The 22,273-nt window shown below is 42.8% G+C and overlaps 1 protein-coding gene across 1 annotated transcript; it reads left to right on the forward strand.

Moving 5' to 3' along the window:
- Window positions 1-2,436: 2,436 nt before the first annotated feature.
- pmp22b (peripheral myelin protein 22b) lies at window positions 2,437-22,226 on the forward strand. Its single transcript, XM_080746974.1, has 5 exons — window positions 2,437-2,576; window positions 3,432-3,522; window positions 5,375-5,468; window positions 17,977-18,117; window positions 20,240-22,226. The coding sequence occupies exons 2-5, from the start codon at window positions 3,445-3,447 to the stop codon at window positions 20,398-20,400; spliced, it is 474 nt and encodes a 157-aa protein (XP_080603100.1). The 5' UTR covers window positions 2,437-2,576; window positions 3,432-3,444; the 3' UTR covers window positions 20,401-22,226.
- The last annotated feature ends 47 nt before the right edge of the window (window positions 22,227-22,273 follow it).

Here is a 22,273-nt window from a genome sequence, read left to right on the forward strand (position 1 = left end):
CCGTAATGCAATTCCAATGGGGAAAGCTGTGTGTTGTACCAGAGAAGCATTGGCACATTCAACAAAGCACCAACATACGCGCGTGTGTGTCTCAAAGAATATGACACGATATGAAGAAAGTCTATGGGAATTCAGAATAGAGAAACATACTGGGACCAGGTAGGATGTGTAAATGATGTCTAAAAACTATACAACTACATTAACTACTGAGACTGAGAGCTTATTCACAGCATAGATAAATAGACAGACAGTCGTGCTAAACTGCAACACTATCTAGTAGCCATGATTTGACCTTTTGATCTTTACAGACGGTGGTATAGCATGGAGTAAATCGTCAGGTGGAAACCTCATATGTCCAAAACTGTTACTTTCAGGATACAAATTCAAAAGCATCAAAAGCATCAGATCGACAAACTCAAAACGTGTCGCTTCATGCCACGTTTCGAGCTTGTCGATCTAATATTTTGCGTGACGTTCATTTACAAGTTAAAATATGGAGAGTTTTCTGCCTGAGAGTAGGCTATATAGCCTACAGTGGTGGTGGTGGGATACCGTCTCTGCTAAATGGCATGCCCACCGCCCTCTGTCTCTCCCACTGGAAATGAGTCACACTGAGGCAAACGGACGGAGGAGAACCCCAGATGCAATCTGTCAGTGGCACCGCCAGGCCTCGCTGGGCATACCCGTCGACGCATTCACACGTGCTGTGAGTCACAGGGTTGTACTGTACTCTGTGTACAGTGTACACACACATGACCACGGGCGTCACAACAAATTCTGGGCCCCGGGTACAAGGATTCACTGCGGGCCCCCCATGAATGTTAACTATTGAAAAATAGCAGATATACAAGCTCACAGCGCGGCACCGAGTGCCGCGCTGCGAGCTTGTAGATCTGAAAAATTGTGAAAATGTGTGCAAGAAACCTATGTTTCCATGTCAGTGGTGCTCAAACCTTTTCATGTCAAGGAACCCCAAGATGATATGTATTTGAACCCCAAGATGATATGTATTTGACCCCCATCTCAAAATATTTAGTTCCAGGGACCCCCCAGAAGCAAAATTTGAATTACAAATGTTCGCTTAAAAAATACATAGTTATATTAAAAAAAAATTGCACACATTTTCACGACTTTTAAAAAATAGCAGATTTACAAGCTCGCAGCGGTGCCGCGCTGTGAGCTTGTATATCTGCTATTTTTCAATAGCTAAAGTTACTAGGGCCCCCTCCACCTTGGGCCCTAGTAACTCAGTCCCACTTCCCCCCCCCCCCCCTTGTGACGCCCCTGCACATGACTCCTCGCAGAGAGAGAGAGAGAGAGAGAGAGAGAGAGAGAGAGAGAGAGAGAGAGAGAGAGTGGGCTCAGTGGGGGGAAAGACCACCACACTGTTTGTTGCTCCCCATCACCCAGACAACACAGACAGAGAGAGCCCAAAAAGACATCACTCCGTTGTTACGCTCTCTGCGTGAAGCCACAAATAGCAGCTGAATTCATCGAAAAAAGTCTGACTCGACTATATAAATCCAAGGCAGGTCATGTCATTGACAGCTGTGTGTTTGTTTGACTTGGCTGAGGTTGAGCCACACAGTCCCTGTATGAATCAACTTTCTGTCACATTGTCACGCCAAACATTCCCAAGTAATCCTGAAGATACAGATTTTTAAAGTTTACTTTAAGTAAACTTTAGGAATAAAATCTGTATCAAGTAGCTGCAGACCTCATTTTCTTAACATCTTAATAAGATGTTAAGAAAATTAGGTCTGCAGCTACTTGATTTTGTGTCATTTCTGTTTTTTGCTTTATTTTGTATTTTATTTTATGTTACATATCTATAGAAGAATAGCATATAAGTGTGTGTGTGTGTGTGTGTGTGTGTGTGTGTGTGTGTGTGTGTGTGTGTGTGTGTGTGTGTGTGTGTGTGGCACACACGTGTGTGTGAGTGTGTGTGTGTGTGTGTGTGTGTGTGTGTGTGTGTGTGTGTGTGTGTGTGTGTGTGTGTGTATATATATATATATATATATATATATATATATGCTATATATGTGGCATAATAGCATATTATCCAAAAGCTGAGAAGGTAGCTTTAGATTTAGAATAAAGAGGAAGATGGAATTCCTTTACCCTGCCATTTTTCTACTGTATAAAAAAAAAGGCCAAATTCCTAAAATGCAAAGCTATGATTCTTTTGGTATCCATGAGAACCAAACAATGGTCCAGAAACCGCTCCAAAGCTCGCAGACACAGACACACTGTGGGTAACTTGTGGTTTTCCTGCGCTATTACGCACAGTGCGTTTGTACTGGGAACCCTTGTAGCTGTCATACAGGGGTGTCCTCTCCTCTCCGTGACGTAGGGACGCACACAGGGCGTTGTTCATCCATTATGAGACACTTTATAACAGCGGAGTAAAGGCTGGCATCAATCTAGTGTGAGGGACTCGCTGACTGAAGGACTACTGCTGCTGCCGCTGTTGCTGTTGGACTCTTTTGGGAAACTTTTAGCTTTTTGCTGCCTTCTTTGCGAATTTGAACTATTTTTGTTTCCTCTTGTTTTGTGGGAATACCTTTCCGTTCGAAGTAAGTGGAGCATTTTTCTTCTGGTTTTGCTTTTGGTTAACTTTTTGGAGCGCCGCTGCTGCGCTCCCCAAGTCTAGTGTGATATATTAAAATGAAATGCGTTTTCCTGTGGATTGTGTGCCGCTGAAATGACGCGCTCGACCTGAAAGTGCATCAGTGTCTTCTTATCTGATGGTTTATTAACTTATTTTGTGAAGTTGCACTTTTAACATGCGATGATGGAGATGTTCGACCTTTATTTTGGATATGAAAAGTGAGAATATGGACGCGCAGTTTGCAACAAATTAGCAAATGGGCTATAGTTGATATGACATTGAGCCATCGTAAAGGACAGCCGATCAAATTTGGCGATCTTTGCGATGGATTTGATTTGTACCAGAGCTAGACTCGGAACAATGCGATGCGCTGTTCTAAAACTGTCGTCTACTTAATTGTAACACCCTTCCCTTTCCAAATAAAACAGAGCAAACAGCAGCTGTAATGAAATCACAGCTCTGGTTAATTATCTATAAAGACTTTATATTTTGTTTATTGTTGGGGCAATAAGCTGCCTAGGCAGGCAGGCAGGCATGCTGTAGGCTACTCTAGGTGGGCAATAAATAAAGTCGGGGGGAAAAAACACGCAGACCGGTGTCCTGTTTTAGTGCGACCGCGACGACACACCCATGTCCCACCAATCTGAGGTATTCACGCGCGCACGCACACACACACACACACACACACACACACACACACACACACACACACACACACACACACACACACACACACACACACACACACACACACACACACACACACACACACACACAAGCTGTCAGTGACAGGGTGCTCTGCTCTTGTGTTACTGTCCAGACTCTCTGCAAAGATGCTTCTCCTGCTGCTTGGGATCATCCTCCTGCACGTCGCTGCCCTGGTCCTCCTGTTTGTTTCCACTATTGTCAGCGTGAGTAACAATAACACACACATGCACACGCACACACCCACACACCCATTAACAACAGTGGTGGAAGAAGTATAGAGCATCGCAGTTGAAGCCCCACCCCGTCCTCACTCTGGTGTCGGAAGCGTTTTCCGCATTCATTTCTTCCATAGACATTTCATAAAGTATTTATTTAAACGTTTTTAAGCATTGGACAAAGCCACCTCGGCTGGAGAGGAATCATGACAATATTCAAATTTTTTTGAATGCAAAGATTAATTAGAAAGCTGAAAAAAAGGGCAGGGTACAAGACTGTGTACATAATTATTTTTAAAATTGCGGAAACTACACTCCCAGAATGCATTGCGAATGTTGTTGTTGTTTCCTGAAATATAGCCCTTAAATCACGCTCAGTTTAGTTATCCAGGCCAGCATATGGACTGAAATGTAGTGATTGTCATCTCTGTGGACGCTCTTATCGTCATCCTTAACATAGTGCATCATATTTGTAAAAGAAAGACGATTGCTCACGGAGTTCTGCTGAAGTGCAATAATCCGCCGGGAAGACAGGGGCAGTAGCTACTTCCGCGGTAACCGCAAGATATGTGAAAGAAGAAGAAGCTAGACCAATCACAGACGTCGATTTCACCGGATGTATATGTTTAGCAGTTCTTCTCCGTGCGATCTTGATTAAAACGTGTTTTTAGTGTACATTGAATTGCTACGACTTTGTGGCTGATAATGAAAAACCCTATGGTAAGAATGAATGGCGAGCTTGCTTCCGACACCTCACTGCGATGCTCTATAGGTCTACTCGCATGTTTTAGCTATTTGAGTAAAAGTACCAATACTGCAATCAATAGAAATACTCTGTTTTCAAAAGTCCAGAATTCCAAATGTAGGCTACAATGTAATTAATAACTAAAAGTTTCTAATACTTGTGGAGTAAAATTATAATATTTGCCTCTGAGATGTAGTGGAGTAGAAATAAAAGTATACTGAAAATTGGAAATTCCTCAGTATAAAAGTAAAAGTAGGCCTATACCTCACTTTCAAGATGTTTACGTGACGCACTGTGAGGCCCCCCCTTCCCATCCCCCCCAGCAACGTGTTGTGCACGACACCTGCTGTTAGTTACGCACTCTAGACTGCCGTTGTTTACATTTGAGCTGTGACCTTTCTCCCAAAATGGTAAGATATGCATTATATTTGCCTATTAATTATTGATTATTTCTGCTTTCGCAACGGGGAAAAAAAAAAACAGTAATATCCCTCAAGCGTACAGCAACGCCTGGGATTTAGGACTTCCAGAGCACCTTCGTCAGGTATATGTTGATGATAATAGTTGTCATGTTGTTGACATCGTGGGTATATGTTGATAATACCCAAGACGGAAATAGAAAGACATGCCATCTCCGATTTACTTCATCCCGTATCTGTGTGAAGTGGGCACTGGGCAGACTCCTTTTCAGGAGGCAGGAAGCAGGTTGGAGTCTACTCATTCCAATGGGAGAGTGAACGTGAACACAGCTTCTGAACCATTCTTTTGCCCCAAGGTCGCTGAACTAAATATTGGACGCCGTTGTCCCAAGCCACACATTATTCCCAACATTATCAAAATAAAATGGCTTTCAAAAAAGAAAATAAACGTTATTATAGTCCTTTCTCTGTCCCAGCAACACAATCTCGCGGGATCTAGCACCAGTAAACATAGGACGTTCTCCACATTTGCTGTCAGACACCGGCGCCCACTTAAGAGGCCATATTTTGTATAGGATTTGTGTACCATGTCGCCTCTAGAGGCTTCAATTGGGATGGTGTAACTTCCTATATTAACAGTCTTTGCTAATAGTTTTCATGTTGTTGACATCATCAGGTATGGACGACGGGCGAGTTCGGAACCTCAGACCTGTGGACAAACTGCTCTACGTCCAATGGAGGTTACCACTGTGACCCCGCCTCCATGGGAGGTAAGATCAATCAACTAATCAGTCAATCAATCAATCATTCAATCTATCAATCAGTCAATCAATGGAGATTACCACCGTTGGAGGTAACATGCACCGTGGACAAACCTCTACAATCACATGCAACGGCTTTTCAGCGTGGCCTAAGTTTGCCTAGTTGCTCTACTGTAAATGGCTCACAGCCAGCTATTCGTCGGGTTTATCCACCCGTTTCCGCGATAATTTACTGTAGAATTATTTGCGGGACACTTCCGGAGAACAGCAGACATACAAGCTCACGTCGCGTCGCAGATGCAACCGTTGTGAGCTTGTAGATCCCAGCGGCTGCGACACCGGAAACTGCCGCACAACTTCTGCGCAATGCACGATGGGACGTTGGAAACTTGTGGATAAGTGTTTGGATTTCAGCAGACAAGTTGGATTATGTGCAACATACGTACGTACAGTTAGGTAGCTAATATAACAACATTATGTTTTGAGTGGGGACTCTAGTGCTGTGGTTCTCAAACCTTTTAGCTCAAGACCCAAAAGAGACAGATGTTTGCCTGGGACTCAAACTGGTGAAAATAGCAATTCTAAAAGCTTGCAGATCTGTTATTTTCACTACTTCTTAAACATTTGTTTTCTATTTCAGGAAATTTATTTATTTATTTTAATTTTTTCATGAAAAAAAAAAACATTTTCAACCAATGAAAATGTGTACATTTGTGTGGAAATGTTAGGAAAATCTTAAAAAAGAAAGAAAAAAATATTTACGCCAAAATGTAGGAAACAATAATGAATCTGCGAGCCACAACTGGGTCCCGACCCACAAGTTTGGGAACCACTGCTCTTGTACATTCTCTGTTTAAGGTGACTCGGTTTAAATCAGCTTGGCTTTGCTGGCCTGTGTGACATGCCTAGAGGTGGGCGTATGTCGGGGGCTCCTCACTCAGGGGGGACCCAGGCGCCATCTAGGGGAGAGAATGTGAAAGTGCAGCCTGGGCGCTCCCCAGCTGCCCATAGGCTGCCACTGTATAAATAGTCATGGTGTGATGATGTCCATATTCAACCCCCATGTTTGGGAGAGCGTAGTGAGAGGATAGGAGGCTTCAGGGAGGTGTGTTCCAGGGTGGGGCAGGGAATATTTAAAGTGCTGGCGTGTGCGTGTATGTATGTGTGAGTTTGTCTAGCTATACTTATGGGGACTAAACGCATGTTCACACAGTCACCTGCAGGGGACCTCTGACAGTGTGGGGACAAAATAGTAGGTCCCCACAATGGTTAGGGTTAGGGTTAGGGTTAAGGTTAAGGTTAGGGTTAGGGTTAGGTTTAAGGTTAGGTTTAGGGATAGAGGTTAGGGTAAGGCCACAGGACTTGCATAAAATGAATGGAAGTCTATGTAATGTCCCCACAAGTGATGTAAATATGTGTGTGTGTGTGTGTGTGTGTGTGTGTGTGTGTGTGTGTGTGTGTGTGTGTGTGTGTGTGTGTGTGTGTGTGTGGTGGACGAAGTACTCACACTTTTTACCACAATGTAGGAATAGTCTGTTAGGGCAAGGTCACACTGCACTTTTAATCTACCTATGATGATTTCAATGGGAACGGAGCAGTTTGGTGCCATTTGCAGATTTGGGAAATAAAAAATAAATAAATAAAAAAACATTTCATTCCCATTGAAATGCATTGGCAGAATCCGCCCTCATAGGTAGAATAAAAGTGCGGTTTGACCGTGCCCTTACAAGAAAAAGTCCAGTATGCTAAATTGACTTGAGTAAAAAAAGCGTCCCATTGTGATCAATTGGTTAAAGCATTTTTCGTAATGATAATAAAGATCTACAAAGTAAACTATTAACTGAAGTTTTAAAATCATTGCACTGGAGTAAAAAGTACAATATTTGCCTCTGAGAGTAGTGTAGAGTTTTAAACATTTTAAAATATCCCAGTAAAGCAAACATTTCTCACATTTAAGTACAGTACTTGAGTACATATACAGTACTTAGTCACTTTCCACCACTGCGTGCGCTCGTGTGTTTGTATGTGTGTGTACATGCACGTGCGTTCTCAAGGCCTCAGTTGCAGTACATCGCGTGCTGACACTGTCACTCCCCACCACTGTCAGATATAACAACATGTGCCGCTACTCACTAGCGGATCATTAATAACAAAGTTAATGCAGCAGCTGCAGCGTTTAGAGTACACATTTAGACTAAATGCTCCATTCAGGGGTGTCACACCAAATTCTGGGCCCTGGGTACAAGGATTCACTGCGGGCCCCCCATGAATGTTAACTATTGAAAAATAGCAGATATACAAGCTCACAGCAAGCTTGTATATCTGCTATTTTTTTTAAATCGTGAACATGTGTGTGTGCAAGAAACCTTTGTCAAGGACCCCCAAGATGATATGTACTTGGCCACGGACTCCCATTTCAAAATATCTAGTTCCAGGGACCACCCAGAAGCAAAATTTGAGTTGCAAACGTTCGCTTTGAAAATGCATATATTATTCAAAGATTTGCACACATTTTCACGACTTTTTCAAAAATAGCAGATCTACAAGCTCGCAGCGCGGCACTCGGTGCCGCGCTGTGAGCTTGTATATCTGCTATTTTTCACTGGTTAAAGCATTCAATAATTCTAGGCCTAAATGGGGTAATGCAGCAGCTGCAGCGTTTAGAGTACATATTTAGACTGAATGCTCCATTTATACTCCATCGTAGGGCGGCTGTCAGGACTGAAAATATCTATACGAATCAACGTTATAGTCGCATCACATTACAAGTAACACGGGTGAAATTCTTGATTGTGCACGGCCCATAGATGCAGTTCAAAGATAGATAGAGAGTTGCCGTGGTTCTCAACCTGTGGGTCGGAACCCCCAAAGGGGTCCCCACATGACTTCACCAAATCACAGTGAAGTGAAGATTTATGACCTTTTAAGATGTTTTTAACGGCCTTAAAGGAGTAGTTCACCCCCAAAATGACTTGTTTTCTATTGATTACTTATGAAGACTTGAGTTCAATAATATATTTTTTCCGGATGAGGACCCAATGCTTTCGGGGCCCCATCCGGAATCAATGGGTGTAAATATAGTATAATCACATTTTTGTCTTAGGAATGCGAAAATTATCAAAAAATAGTATTGAATTCAAGTTTCCATGGCATGAGTAATCAATAGAGAATAAGTCATTTTGGGGGTGAACTACTCCTTTAACGGCCTTATTACGATATTAAGGTAATCAACGAACTATGTTGGCCAAATTGTCAAATAATGTAAGAAATATGCAAATATTGTGAATAACAATCGATCTACAAGCTCACAACATCTCACAGCATGTGGCGTTGTGTGCTTGTAGATCTGCTATTTTAGTGGAACCAAGGCAAATGGAAGGTAATGCCTCAACTCCTACAATTCCAAGTGCTTGTCAAGGTGGGGGAGGGGGGACATTTTGGGGGATCCCCACACAGTTCAAATGTGATTATTTGGGAGGGTTCACGGCCTGAAAAGGTTGAGAACCACTGAGTTGGAGCACAGAAGTAGAATAAAGTGCATTAAAGCTATACTGTGTAAGTTGCTCAACTAGTGGTCAGTAGCGCTATAGCAAACCGCGGTCGCGTCTGCTTTTTTCGGCCGTTTTTCGCCGCGGACCGGGCCTTCAGACCTCCGCGTCCGCCTCGCCCGCCTCGCCAAGTCGCCACGCATCCGTAGTGTCCCTCTGCGGACCGGCGTTGGGGAGGTTTACAGGCTAGACTTCTAGACCAGTGTAAACAAAGCTGTTGAAGCAAGCTATTTCCTGAAGAGACCTCAAAATGCACTGTCATTGGCCGGTAGTGTATCATGTGTGTATGATCTGCAATGTGATTGGCCAACGTATACACAACGTATACGGATGATGCAGATGACGTCATTTTCCCGCGAAATCCCGCCCCTGTCACGGCTAAGTAGAAAACATATAAAGAAAAGGCTTTTGGGGCTGAAATTAACGGAGTGGGGGTTCTAAAACTTTAGCGATTTAATAGTTAGGACAATTTTAAGATATGTTTTATAAAAAAAGTTACATAGTATAACTTTAAATAATGTGTATAGTAATTTAAGAGTCACAAATGTATGTACAGGAGAGTCCATTTAAAACACAGATCAGATCAGTCTGAGCATTTAAAACATAGTTCAAGTTCAGCGTGCTGTGGCTCACAATGCGATGCATCCGTGATGCGTTGTGAGCTTATAGATCGGCTATTTTCCAACACGCGACTGTCGTTTTCGACTTCCACGCGAAGTACAAATCTATCTCAAAGCCGCCCCCTGCCTTGCCTGGCGTGGCAACACGAAACCCCCAAGACCAAACATTATTAAAAAACTCCCTCAGGAGTTTTTTTTCGAGAATCATCGATGGAGGAGGAACAAGAATGGATGATTTTGTACTGTAGTTTACGTTTTACTGCTGCTAAAAGATGTGGCTGCCAGAAAGCAGTGGTGGATAAAGTACTCACATTTTTTATTTGAGTAAAAGTATCAATACTGCAATGTTTAAATACTCCGTTACAAGTAAAAATCCAGAATTCAAAATGTACTTGAGTAAAAGTACAAAGGTATTGCCATCAAAATGTACTAAAAGTACCAAAATTAAAAGTACACATATGTTTGAAAATATTTTCAAATATCCAAGGTATAGAATAGGGCTAAAGTTATTAATTTATGTTTTATAATATTATAATTATTTCTGCAAAGTAACTAGTAACTCAAGTTTTCAAATAATTGTAGTGGAGTAAAAGTTCAATATTTGGATCCGAGATGTAGTGGAGTAGAAGTAAAAGTATTGGAAATTGGAAATACTCAAGTAAACTACTAATACCTCAAAAGTGTACTTAGGTACAGTACTTAAGTAAATGTACTGTACTCAGTTACTTTACACCACTGTCAGAAAGTGGTGCGGTAGCAGCACACAGAGGGCCTAGCTGGCCCGGGTACCGCAGCTGGTGATGTCATGTGTCTAGAATGAGCCGCGCTCAGCCTGTGTGTGTGTGTGTGTGTGTGTGTGTGTGTGTGTGTGTGTGTGTGTGTGTGTGTGTGTGTGTGTGTGTGTGTGTGTGTGTGTGTGTGTGTGTGCGTGTGTGTGTTTTGTCGACGGGGGCCAGCAGCCAGCAGTGTGCTCCGCTGCCAGGTGGTTTCATGGTACACTCGGTTTGTTTGACTTTGCTTTCATTAGTGCACTGACGCACACTGTTTGTTCAACCCAGGCCCCCGGTTTCTGATGTGCATGCTCTCTGACGGCGGTAGAGATGGTGGGGAGATTGCGCTGCCCGCCTGCCTGCCTGTGTCGGCCCTCACATGCAAGTGGCCGTGGATGGCATGCAGTGTTGCTGCTCTGACTCGCCTCGTTAGAACCTGCGGTCCATCAGAGCTGGATGGATGTAGATGGATATCTAACCTTTTTTTTAAATCGTTTTGGTCGTGTTATTGTTATCATCAGACAGTCTATGATTTTCAAAAGAAAGGGCATGTATTTAACCCAATAAATCCGGGAAAGCATCTGTATAATCTTTTATTTAAGCTATATATCGTCACTGTCGGGCAGAAACCTCGTATCTCCAAGTTTCGCAAAGCAAAGCCCTGCTTCATCATACAAGGCTGTCACGCAAAAGTAGTGAAAACAGCAGATCTACAAGCGCACAACGACTCGCTGTGCGAGGCGGTGCGAGGCTTCCGAGATTTTTGAAAAATCTTGAAAGTGTCTTTTTATTTTATTTAATAAATTACATATAATTTTGGGGGTCCTTGGCACACAAAAGTTTGAGAACCACTGACTTAGAAGGCATTGGTAGAATCATCTGATCTTATGCAGGGCTAAAACGTATATCCCCCATAAAAAGGAATTACCGAGGGGGGGTGTTATCATAAATAGAGGCATGGATTTCCATCATCCCTCCAACCCTGGATATCCATTTCCCTAGTTATATCACACGTTATAGTGGTAGTAGTGGAGCAGGATGAAAAATGTTACTCCCCTCCATATTTAGCCATTCAAGAAGAATGACTCTCTTCCCCCAGCCGCCCACCCATCCACAGGACGTAAATATAACCAAGATGAATGCTGTAGTGGTTGAAAGATATTTCACTTTGCGTCAGCGTGTTTACTTGGATAGCTGACATAGTAGGGTGGTGGGCCTCATCTCAGAAAGAACCACAACAACCAACCACTCCACACAACAGTCCTTTTCCTGTTTGACATTCCGGAAACAAAAGTTTCGGTTTGGTTTCTTATTACCGTCCCATTCAGTTTAACCCATTGGTTCTCAAAGTGTGGTCCAGGGGAGTTTCCACACGATATTACCCTTTTTTTAAAGTCTCAAATGTTTGGAAAATGTTTAATAATTTAGAATTTCTCAACATAAATCTTCTCTTCTGGGGGTCCCTGACACAAAACATTTTCAGATGGAGGGGTACACGGCCAAATGCATATCAATTTGGGGGGTCCTTGACTTGAAAAGGTTTGAGAACCACTGGTTTTAACCAGCTGAAAGTGAAGCACTTATCCGTCACCATCGGGAGGCCCTAGTTGTTAACTGCAAGCGCACGGCAGGAAGCGGCCCCTTGTCTCGGCTCCTCTGGGTACCAGCCCCGTCGAGGAAGGAAGACAAGATGTCTGTTTATCTGAAAACAGTGATATACTGCTGAGTATTTATAAACCGAACGCTATTCATAGACCCGGGGAATGGAACATTTGGCCCGTAGCTCACAGCGTAATTGCGTTATACTAACATCAGACAATGCAATTATTGGGGTGAAATATGATTGCATTTCCAAATGGCACAGAAGGCTTTTTCAGGACACAGATAGCATGCATTGTTTATTTATTTTTTCGGGGGGCAGAGCGAGCGTGTCGTGTTTCTTTCCTCCCCGGGTTTCTGAAAGCACACCCATCGGTCTTCAGAAGACAAGCATTGTCGTTCTGGGTAACTTGACTCTATTGGTGACCGACACAATCTATCAAGCTGTTGTTTTCTTCTCGAGATCTGTAATAGAGTTGTATATATATGGGTGAAAGATTAAAGGTAAAGCCAGCATAAACTCTACAAAACATCAATCAAATGCTGTACTTTATGATTCCAATGGAGGGTGGAAGGATGCAACACAAGTAGGAATTAGACAGCATGCGTATATAGGCCTAATATTCCAACTTTGAAATATATATTAGGTGGTCTTTACTTTTGTTTGAATATGAAATCAAATGCTAAAGGACCTGGAGCACCTGGGACATACGATTGCTGATTTTGTAGTTTGTTAACTTTTCCAGTAAAAAGGTTACAGCAGTTTAAAAACATGGCAGACTACAGGTAGTAAGCAACACAGCTTCACCAAACACATTAATAATGAGTGTGTTAGATTTTCATAGGTGTGTCCAGATTCATGGCCATGCCAATGTGCAAGCATGATGGACAGTACTAACACACCTAAAATATAATTTGATTAGCTGCAGCTGTGTTGCTTACATTACTGTGTACGCCTGCCCTTTAAGGTCGACATTATTGTGTATAGTACATGTACATTACAAGATATTTTGAATGCAATTCACTTTGGTTGCTCACACATGTCACACATGTCACATGTCATATAATGAAATATTATGTATTTATAGATTACATAAGGGACAACGCCTCGTTAAGATGTAAATGACACTGTGTTTGTTTACATGGCTCTCACGTTGGATACGGCACAACACTCACGCAGTGCAGCCTGAGTTCAGCAGGTGCTCTGAGCCTTTGATTAGGCATCGCGTCTGTTATAGAGCGGAGCGGTCTGTTAGCAAGAAATAAAACCACTCAGAATCAAGCATTCAACCTATAAAGCATGTTTAATCATTAGAAAACCTCATTAAGACCACTTTATGTTGGTTTTCCCTTTTGTAACTTTATTTGCGAACAATAGTTGTCCAGGTGTGGGGGGGGGGGGGCAAAGCTACATGTTATAGCAGAAGACATAGAGGTGGTGATGGGGCCGCCCTAGTATAGTGTCGTTGTCGAGCAGAAACCTTGTATCTCCAAGTCTCAAATTTGTACGTTCTTTCGTAAAGTAAAGCCCTGCTTCATCATACAAGGCGGTCGCACAAAAGTAGTGAAAACAGCAGATCTACAAGCACACAACGCCTCGCGGTGCGAGGCGTTGTGTGCTTGTAGATCGGCTGTTTTCACTAGTTTAAATCATTTTTAAAATGATAAATGGAAATCGAACGGTTTTGGACATACAGGGTTTTCACCCGACAACGACGATAGCGGTTTTAGACCATAGGCCTTTCATGTGGAAGGTTGTGGGTTAGAACCCTACTCGGGGTCGGCGTCAACAAGGGCATGCGATCTCAACGAGTCCTAAAGCCAGGAGGCACGTCTGAGACCCGTCCTGTACGGTAGTCTCCAGACGTAACAGCGGATGAATGATGGAACATTACAATAGAAGTCATGAATAAGAGATGATGGCTGTGGAGTGCTTTTACTTTAGTCTTCAGCGTTGTGATGTGGTTCATCGATGTCTGCGGCACTAAGTAAGCTGTCTCGCGATGTAGCCGTTTCTCTTTATGACCGCCGATGAATTCTCCATCGTGGCTTTTCATGGCATGAAGCGAACTGTGAACCCTCCATTAAGCCACATGACTTTGATTTCACAAGCAAGAAACATGTGCTGGAGGAGGGAAAGTTATGGGAGATTGAAATGAAAACAATATGCTTGTGTGTAGATGAAGCGATCGTAGTACTCTGCAAGTTTCCAATTTTCAAAACTTCCACTCCACTACATCTCAGAGGCAAATGTTGTTCTTTTTACTCCACTAAAATGACTTACTTTGCAGATTTAGATTATTATCAGAAAAAATACATTAACCACTTCAGCCCTGTATATACCGTTGTTTTGGGTTGAGATTGGCACATTTCCTGGGGCAATCTGTCCAGATCATACATGTCACACATGTCTTCTTCTTCTTTTTATTTATTTTTTACTCTCAAAAAGCGCCTGCAATGTAGTGCATTTGAAACTACTTTGCAGTGCACATCATGGGGTGATCACTACTTGCCTCCAGTGAATTGCTTTATTAAAATTTTTGTTTATTTTATTTTTATTTTGTTGCTGAGTGAGGTCAGCAGACAAATGTGCCAATGTCAACCAGAAACATCGGTATCTCGGCCATTTGAAAATAGACGATCTACAAAGCTCACGATGCGTTGTGACACATTGATTTACATTTTGAACGTGTGAAATTCTGCACAATGAATTTTACTTTCCTTACTTCAAGCACATTTTGATGCCAATACTTTTGTACTTTTACTCAACTACACTCAAGTACATTTCGAAATTGGGACATTTACTTGTAACAGAGGATTTCTACATTGCAGTATTGATATTTTTACTATATAAAAGAAATGGAGTACTTTTTCCACCACCGGTCACGTGCTGCAGACTGTGCACGCCATAAATACAGCAGCTGATCTACAAGCTCAGAAGAGTCTATATTCAGAGCATAACAGCGTTGTACGATGATGTATAAATCAGGTTTAATGCAGGAGGAGTGCTATCAGAGGTGTGGTTGTGAATGTGAATCCTGGTGCAGCAGGGACCCTGAGGCATGAACTCCACTGGTAGAATGTCATGGCGTAGCGGGTCGGACAGACACTAAAACAGGGCAGCAGCAGACACAGCTAAACATGAGATGATAGGAGTGGCAGAGAATATGAGAGAGAGTATGTGGGGGAGAGTAAGGTGAAGAGGGAGAGGGAGAGGGAGATATAGCGGGTGTGAGAAAATGGAAGAGACAGAAAGAGAGCAAATATTTGAGATGACGAGAGAGAGATAAAGAGTGAGTGAGTTAGAGAGAGAAAGAGAGAGAGAGAGATGGATAGATACGTGGAGAGAGAGAGAGAGATGGCTTTATAGGAAACCTGAGAGTACTGGAGGTCTGCATACATAACCCTCCAACAAGAAATAGAACCTGCCTGGAAGGTCTGAGATTCCTGGCAAGGTGCCACAGCCGGAGAACGCACGCACACGCACGCACACATAGGGCTGTCACGATTATGACATTTTGCATGACGATTAATTGTCACTCAAATAATTGCGATTAACGATTTAATTGTTGTTTTTGTCGTTGACAATTACATTACTGTTTGTAGGCTTTGAAGTTGCACATGGCAGATATGACACATAACCTAAATATAAAAAAAGAAATGACCGACATAATTGACAACTTTACACTTTAAAAAGAACGTTGATAGTGGAAATAGCTGATCTACAAGCTCACAACACTTCGCGATGCCACGCGTTGTGAGCTTGTAGATCTGCTATTTCCACTATTTCTTTTAACTCACTGAACGCCATAAACGTCTTATACGTCTTTGGACCTCGGTGCCATAAACGTCTTTTACGTCTTTTTAATTAATCAAAAGTTTTATCATTTTTTCATAATTGTAATTTCAAAAAAATCGCTCTAGAAGTTGGCCATATGCCTCCGTGACCTGAGCGATACGGCCGATTTGACTGTAGCACCAGTGTAACACAGTCCGGCGGAAAATCGGTATAGCCGAAGATTGGTTCCGGCCGTTTAAATGTTATCTAAAACGTTCGTTTATACACTTTCCCGTGCATCCCTGACGAACTATAAGTACTCAAAAAACGCAGAAAATTCTCAGGATTCCAGCGGTGCCATCCATTCTTCTCTACCTATCCTTGATCGCGATCGCCAGGGTTCCGAAGTGAAGTAGCATGCTAGCTAAAAGGCCTGGCCAAAATGTAAACAACAGGCCCAAACCAAAAAAAAGATGGACGTCTTCTTCCTTCTTCTGTTAGTTGATCAGATAGTAGGAGACCACCCTCTGGTGGTTTTCAAATGGTATTGCACTCCAGATTGCACACAGGGCCCATCACAGCACACACATATGATGATGATCAAGACATCTTACACATGTTCTATTGAAGCCCAAATCTAATGATAGGATATATATATATAAATATACATGTTTTCCTTTGTAAGAGGGGTAGTGTGGCTTTCGATAGAAGCATAGATTTATATATGTAATTTAAGTACAAAATATGATTTTGGCCCCCATAAAAAGGCAAAATTAAGCAAAATGGCTGGCACCAGTTTTGTAGATTTTGAATAAAGGGTGGCATTCACTGAATGTTTGAACATACATAAACATTTTTCAACATGGAAACGTTTATGATGAATATCACAAAATAATTGCGATTATGTCAGATAATTGCGATTAGACGATTATGGAATAATTGTGACAGCCCTACACACACACACACACGCACGCACGCACGCACGCACGCACGCACGCACGCACGCACGCACGCACGCACGCACGCACACGCACGCACGCACGCACGCACGCACGCACGCACGCACGCACACACACACGGGAGAGAGAGAGAGAGAGAGATAGGGTTGGTAGAATGTACTTAAACCCCCATCAATCCAGGTGACTAATGAGTTAATGGCCTCGGAAGGTGGATCAATATTATACATTACGCTCATCATGCGCTGACTGATGTGGGAACCTTGATGTTGTTGTCTGGGAAGGCTGGGAGCTTTTAGGAGGAGGAGGTCCAGGTAACATCACTGCACGCTGATCCATTAAACATTCCGGGAAGTAGGGATGTATAGACCAGGGTCATTAGCTTAATTTTTTTTTAAGAGGGGATGCTTAGCTTGAACTCAATAAGATTAGCAAAGTGTGAGTCAATATTTTGGACTTTATATGCAAGTTTGAGAGGTTCCAGGGCTATGGAAGACTTCTGTGGGATTCGGAGGGGCGATGACTGAGTTTTAATTTAACTCTGAAAGATTGTCAGAATGCTGTGGTGCACAGTTTTCTCCTTCTGCAGAGTATTAATTACATTAATTCTTAATTACTTGTCTAGATTATTATTTGTGGTTGTGACCGTCGCCACTAATGGTACACTAGTTCCTCTTGGGTTCTCTTCCCTGTCATTGGCTGCTTAAAAACCTAATACGCACCATGTGTTGTGATTTTAGAAGAACCTCTGTGTGGTCCTAATAGTGATCGTTTCCTGGGGGCGGTGAGTGATGGCTCTGTTTGAAGTACTCTTCTATAAGCGAGCAGTGAGCCCAGGAGAACAAGATGACACCAAGGCAGTATCATACGACAAGTTCACAAAGACTATTGCACACAATGGGAATAGGGCTGGGATCTTAATGGTTCCCATAGGGCAGTGGTTCTCAAAGTGGATTCCAGGGACTCTGTGGGTTCCTTTAGGGGGGGTAAACGTCCCATACAAGTCTGTAACTCTGACAGTGTACAAATGTAACCGCATTTGGTTCCATTTGTACACTGTCAGAGTTAAAGTGAAAGTTTGAGAAACACTGCCATAGGCCAAACGCACCCTTAGAAGTCTGTAACTCTGAGAGTATACACATTAAACCTAATTCTACTCGTTCTTCTGGCCTTAGATATATATATTTTCATGCTGGTGTGTTGCTTGTTTTGACAAGGTCTCCTCTCTCCTCTCCTCCCTCTACAGAGTGGATCCAGTCCGTCCAGGCGTTGATGATCCTCTCCATCATCTTCAGCATCATCTCCCTGTTCCTCTTCTTCTGCCAGCTCTTCACCCTGCAGAAGGGCGGACGATTCTTCCTCACGGGAACCTTCCAGATCCTTGCCAGTGAGTTCTCCTCTTCTCTTCCTCCTCCTCCCCTCTGCGTTATGCATGTGGCCTTTGACCCACACATCAAAAAGACCCTAACCTGTAGCTACCGGTAGTTTATGGACCCAAAAACAGAGTGCTGGTGTATTCAGGAGGTATAGGCGCTAAGCCATGTTGTAAAGATGTTGTGCCCCTTCTTTACTCCCTTCACAGGTGTTACCAATGATATTGATTAAGGCGCTGGTCCATTCTGGTCTAACAGAGTCAGGATGCTGGTGATATTTTGCATGTTGGCTCACTGGAAACATCCACTGCTGTCACACCAGTAGGTCTCAAAGTGTCCTTGAGGGGGTTCCAAATGGTCCCTTACAGGTGTGTAACTTTGAGAGTGTACAAATGGAACCAAATGGACCTGTACGGGTCCATTGGTTCCGTTTGTACACTCTCAGAGTTATGGGGATCCTTGAAATCAAAACGTTTAAGAACCACTGTGCTACACCAAATGGAACGGAGCCTAAATCAGAAGAATCATTGGTAACTAACACCTGTGAAGGAAGTAAAGAAGAGGCCCAATTTATTTACAAATTATGGCTGCTGTGCATAGAGCCTATTGTAGTTCAGTGCCTCGAAGAGCCAAGCACCCACACATCTAGGAAAACCGGCCAATGCAACCCGTGCAACTCATACAGTACGCTGAGTTGGCGGTGCCCGAGATTGAACCACGGACCTTGCAAGTTCAAAAGGCAAGTGCTCTGCCAAACTGAGATTTCTATTATTGTAGTGGATTAAAAAGTAGTGTACAATATTTGCTTCTAAAATGTAGAGGTATAAAGTATTTAAAAAAAGGTAATAAAGTAAAGAACAGGCACCTGAAAATGTTACTTGAGTACACTGCCCTACAAAGCCAAAGTGCAGTAACTATGTTTTTGGACACAGTGACTTACTTGTGTATCCCAAAGGTAAGCCGTCATGAAACAATTATGATACAAATAGTGTAATATCACTTATATGCCGATAACCCATTTGGCTGACCAGTGAAACACAATCCTTTCGTCTGTTCAATTCACCCTTTGTTAGCCTTCTGGTTGGTACATGACTGACCAATCAGCAGGCTCTATCTGCCTTGTCCCACCCTGGTTCCGCCTTTTTTATGGTGAATAAAAGTACATTTACTGAGTACTCCAGTAAATGTACTTTTCTACCACTGATGAAAACACACACACAACCAGAATGGCGGTGGATGATGTGCGCCGTGTTGCCCAGCAGCAGAGGACAGAGACGATCGAGGGCAGCGTCAGTGAATAAAAAGCATAATGCTCCGCTTGTCTTCTGCATTCGGTGCCCTTTTGGCCAGAGATAGGCCTGCTGTGCCAGTCTATTGTGCTGCCCGCTTGGCAGCCCTTTACAACATCCCAGTCACACACACACTGGCACACTGAGCCAGCGGAGACCTGGGGGCGGGCACAGCACAATGTGAGGCGCACAGGTGCCCACTCACCCACTGAAAGGAGGGGGGGGGGGGAGATGATGTTGGGCGCTGTCCCAAGTTGAAATGTCAACTTGGGGGCGGGGAGTGTTCTGAATAACAAACAGATCACGCCATGTGACATCGTGAGGATAGGGGTGGTGATGGGGCACTGTGCTATGGCGCCGATGAGAGAGAAAGAATGGACTAATCCAGCGACGCAGGCCTACGCACAATGTGATAAACACACAACACACCTTGTGATGTGACATGGCGGGAGATCTTCTGAAACGAATTTTGCAGAATCAGCCTTTCCTTCTTCAGTCCCGCTCCTGAGATGCTACTGGACCGGACCCTTGCAGCCTGCACTTGGCTTAAGGCTGATGCAGTGGAACCCCTTTGTTTCCACCAAGTGCCACGCTATGAGCTTGTAGATCTGCTACTTTTGAGAGAAGAACATCTTTGAAAAATGAACATCTATGACTAAAATATTTGCTTCTGTGGGGGCTGGGGGTCCGCGGTCAAATACATATAATTCTAGGGGTCCTTGACATTAAAAACTTTGAGCACCACAGATAAAGAAACATACTTTTTTCAGAATTAGGATTTAGAAGACATCTTTAGGTATTTTTCAGATCTCATGGGCTAATGCTTTCCTCTTCCATTCCTCTCCAGGTCTGTTTGTTATGAGCGGAGCCATCATCTACACAGTGATGAGCCCGGCGTGGACTCCGGCCACGGACACGTTTGGCTTCTCCTACATCCTGGCGTGGGTGGCGTTCCCCCTGGCGCTGATCAGCGGTCTCATCTACGTCATCTTGAGAAAGCGAGAATGAGACCCCCCTCCCACCGCTCCCACAACCTCTCTGGCCCTACCAGTCCAAAACCTTGTGTTCCCAGTAACACCCTTAGCCCCCGGCTCTGGTGACATCAGTCCCTTCCCCCCCACCCGACACCTTTAGGAGAAGAAGCTTTGGCACCCTAGAACCAACTGCTGGCCATGTGAGCCAAGAAGAGGCTAATGCGTCTACATCACTACAAGGGGGGGGGCTAAGAAAAAAACCCAAATAAAAATACTGCCACCACCATCAATAACAACACGCGAAAACCGACATGGAAACAACCAATCCTGTCTGAAGATGTATATAGTATCTATGGTTTAAAACCTATTTATAACACTTTTTACATATATGTACATAGTTTTTTTTGTGTGTGTGTGTGTGAGTGTTGCTACGTCAACAAGGATACTTGTATGGGCTTTGTTTAGCTGATTAAGTGCCTAAATGTTTGTTTGTAATGATTGAAAAGATTAGATGCTATTTTTGTCCTGTTTTTCTTTTGTCATTGCCAAAGAGTTAGTTAAAAACAGTTTTTTGAAGTATTTTAACCAAAGTGCATGTATAAAAAAATAGAAAAGTTAGACTTTTTAAATGATCAGCTTGCTTTATAAAAGAGCGTGGTAACATCCCAATAAGATGTGTGTAGGACAGCCATCGAAGCGCACGTTGGGTCCTTTTCTATTTTGTGAAATTTGCAAGTGTCAGTGTTTTTATTTTCGTTACAATTTGTTTTTGTCCATTTCTTATTTTCAACAAAGATGGTGCTATGTAATTACCATTCCTATAACTGATAGCAGTCATTTACGATCGAGTTACTTTGCCATTTTGTCTGGAGAGACTAACGACTTTGCCTGTCGGCGCGAGTTGCGAGTCGGAGAGAGGTACACTTGTGCGTTAATGTGCCTAATTGCTTCTTTAGGGAACAGCCCATTTCACACTGCGTTTTTTTTTTTTTTTTTTTTTTTTTTGATCAGTTACTGTAACTAAGAACGGAATGGGGTCTGGGATTGTAGCGCATTGGTGAATGCAATATTATGTCATTTACAGTATTATGCTGTGACAATCAGTTTCATTACGAGAAGACTTTCAGTACACTTAAATGATACACATATTTTTTTCCCCGCCTCGCCTCTCTTTCTGTTGGGGTTGATTATTTCAGTTAAACTCTCTAAATGCCATTCAGCATTCTTAGGGAAAATTGCTGTACTTTACAATAAAATAAAAGGAACATTCTATCAAAACGAAAATGTCAAGCCATATCGCAAAAATAAGAGGACGGGAAGGAAAGCTTATCTAGTAGTAACTGTTTGTCAGAGCAAAGGACTTGGCAGGGGGTTTGTTGCGGTGGTTGACACGTTTCGCGTACTTGAAGTTTGAACACGCTCTTTCGGACCCACCTAAGTTTATCGGGATTATCATGTTTTACTGTATAATACGTTGTTTATATCCTGTGCATAACAAAATGTCAATGACAAATCTGTCCCGAACACTCACTCAACCAATATAGAAACCATTAAAATAAATACAAATAAAGAATGAAACTATAGTTTACTATTCTCACATGATCTAACATGGTGTTATTCCGCTGTTACAAGGGGACTGGACTGATGCTAACACTTGCATTTTAAAGGTAGAGCTTTAAACTGACTTCCTTGCTAGGTTTAACATAAGCTGTTGTGGTTGAATGTTTACCGATAAATCTTTTGCCATAAACTACTCAAATCGCAAGATGCGAGCTGCAGAGGGCATCATGTTGAACCCCTTAGCTCTGCTGAATAACTGGTAACAGTGTGTTATTATTAAAGATGAATGCAAATTCTAAACTATGTTTTTTTGTGGCCATGGATCTGTTTTACATGGATAAACACAG

This window comes from Nannobrachium achirus, assembly GCF_963921795.1.
Source record: "Nannobrachium achirus genome assembly, chromosome: 18".
NCBI lineage: Eukaryota > Metazoa > Chordata > Actinopteri > Myctophiformes > Myctophidae > Nannobrachium > Nannobrachium achirus.

What these genes read in the sequence shown, in the direction of transcription:
- pmp22b (XM_080746974.1), top strand. Translation starts at nt 3,445, where the DNA reads ATGCTTCTCCTGCTGCTTGGGATCATCCTCCTGCACGTCGCTGCCCTG. An exon ending in TTGTTTCCACTATTGTCAGC is followed by an intron (nt 3,523 to 5,374) that starts GTGAGTAACAAT and finishes TGACATCATCAG; the next exon opens with GTATGGACGACGGGCGAGTT. An exon ending in AACCTTCCAGATCCTTGCCA is followed by an intron (nt 18,118 to 20,239) that starts GTGAGTTCTCCT and finishes ATTCCTCTCCAG; the next exon opens with GTCTGTTTGTTATGAGCGGA.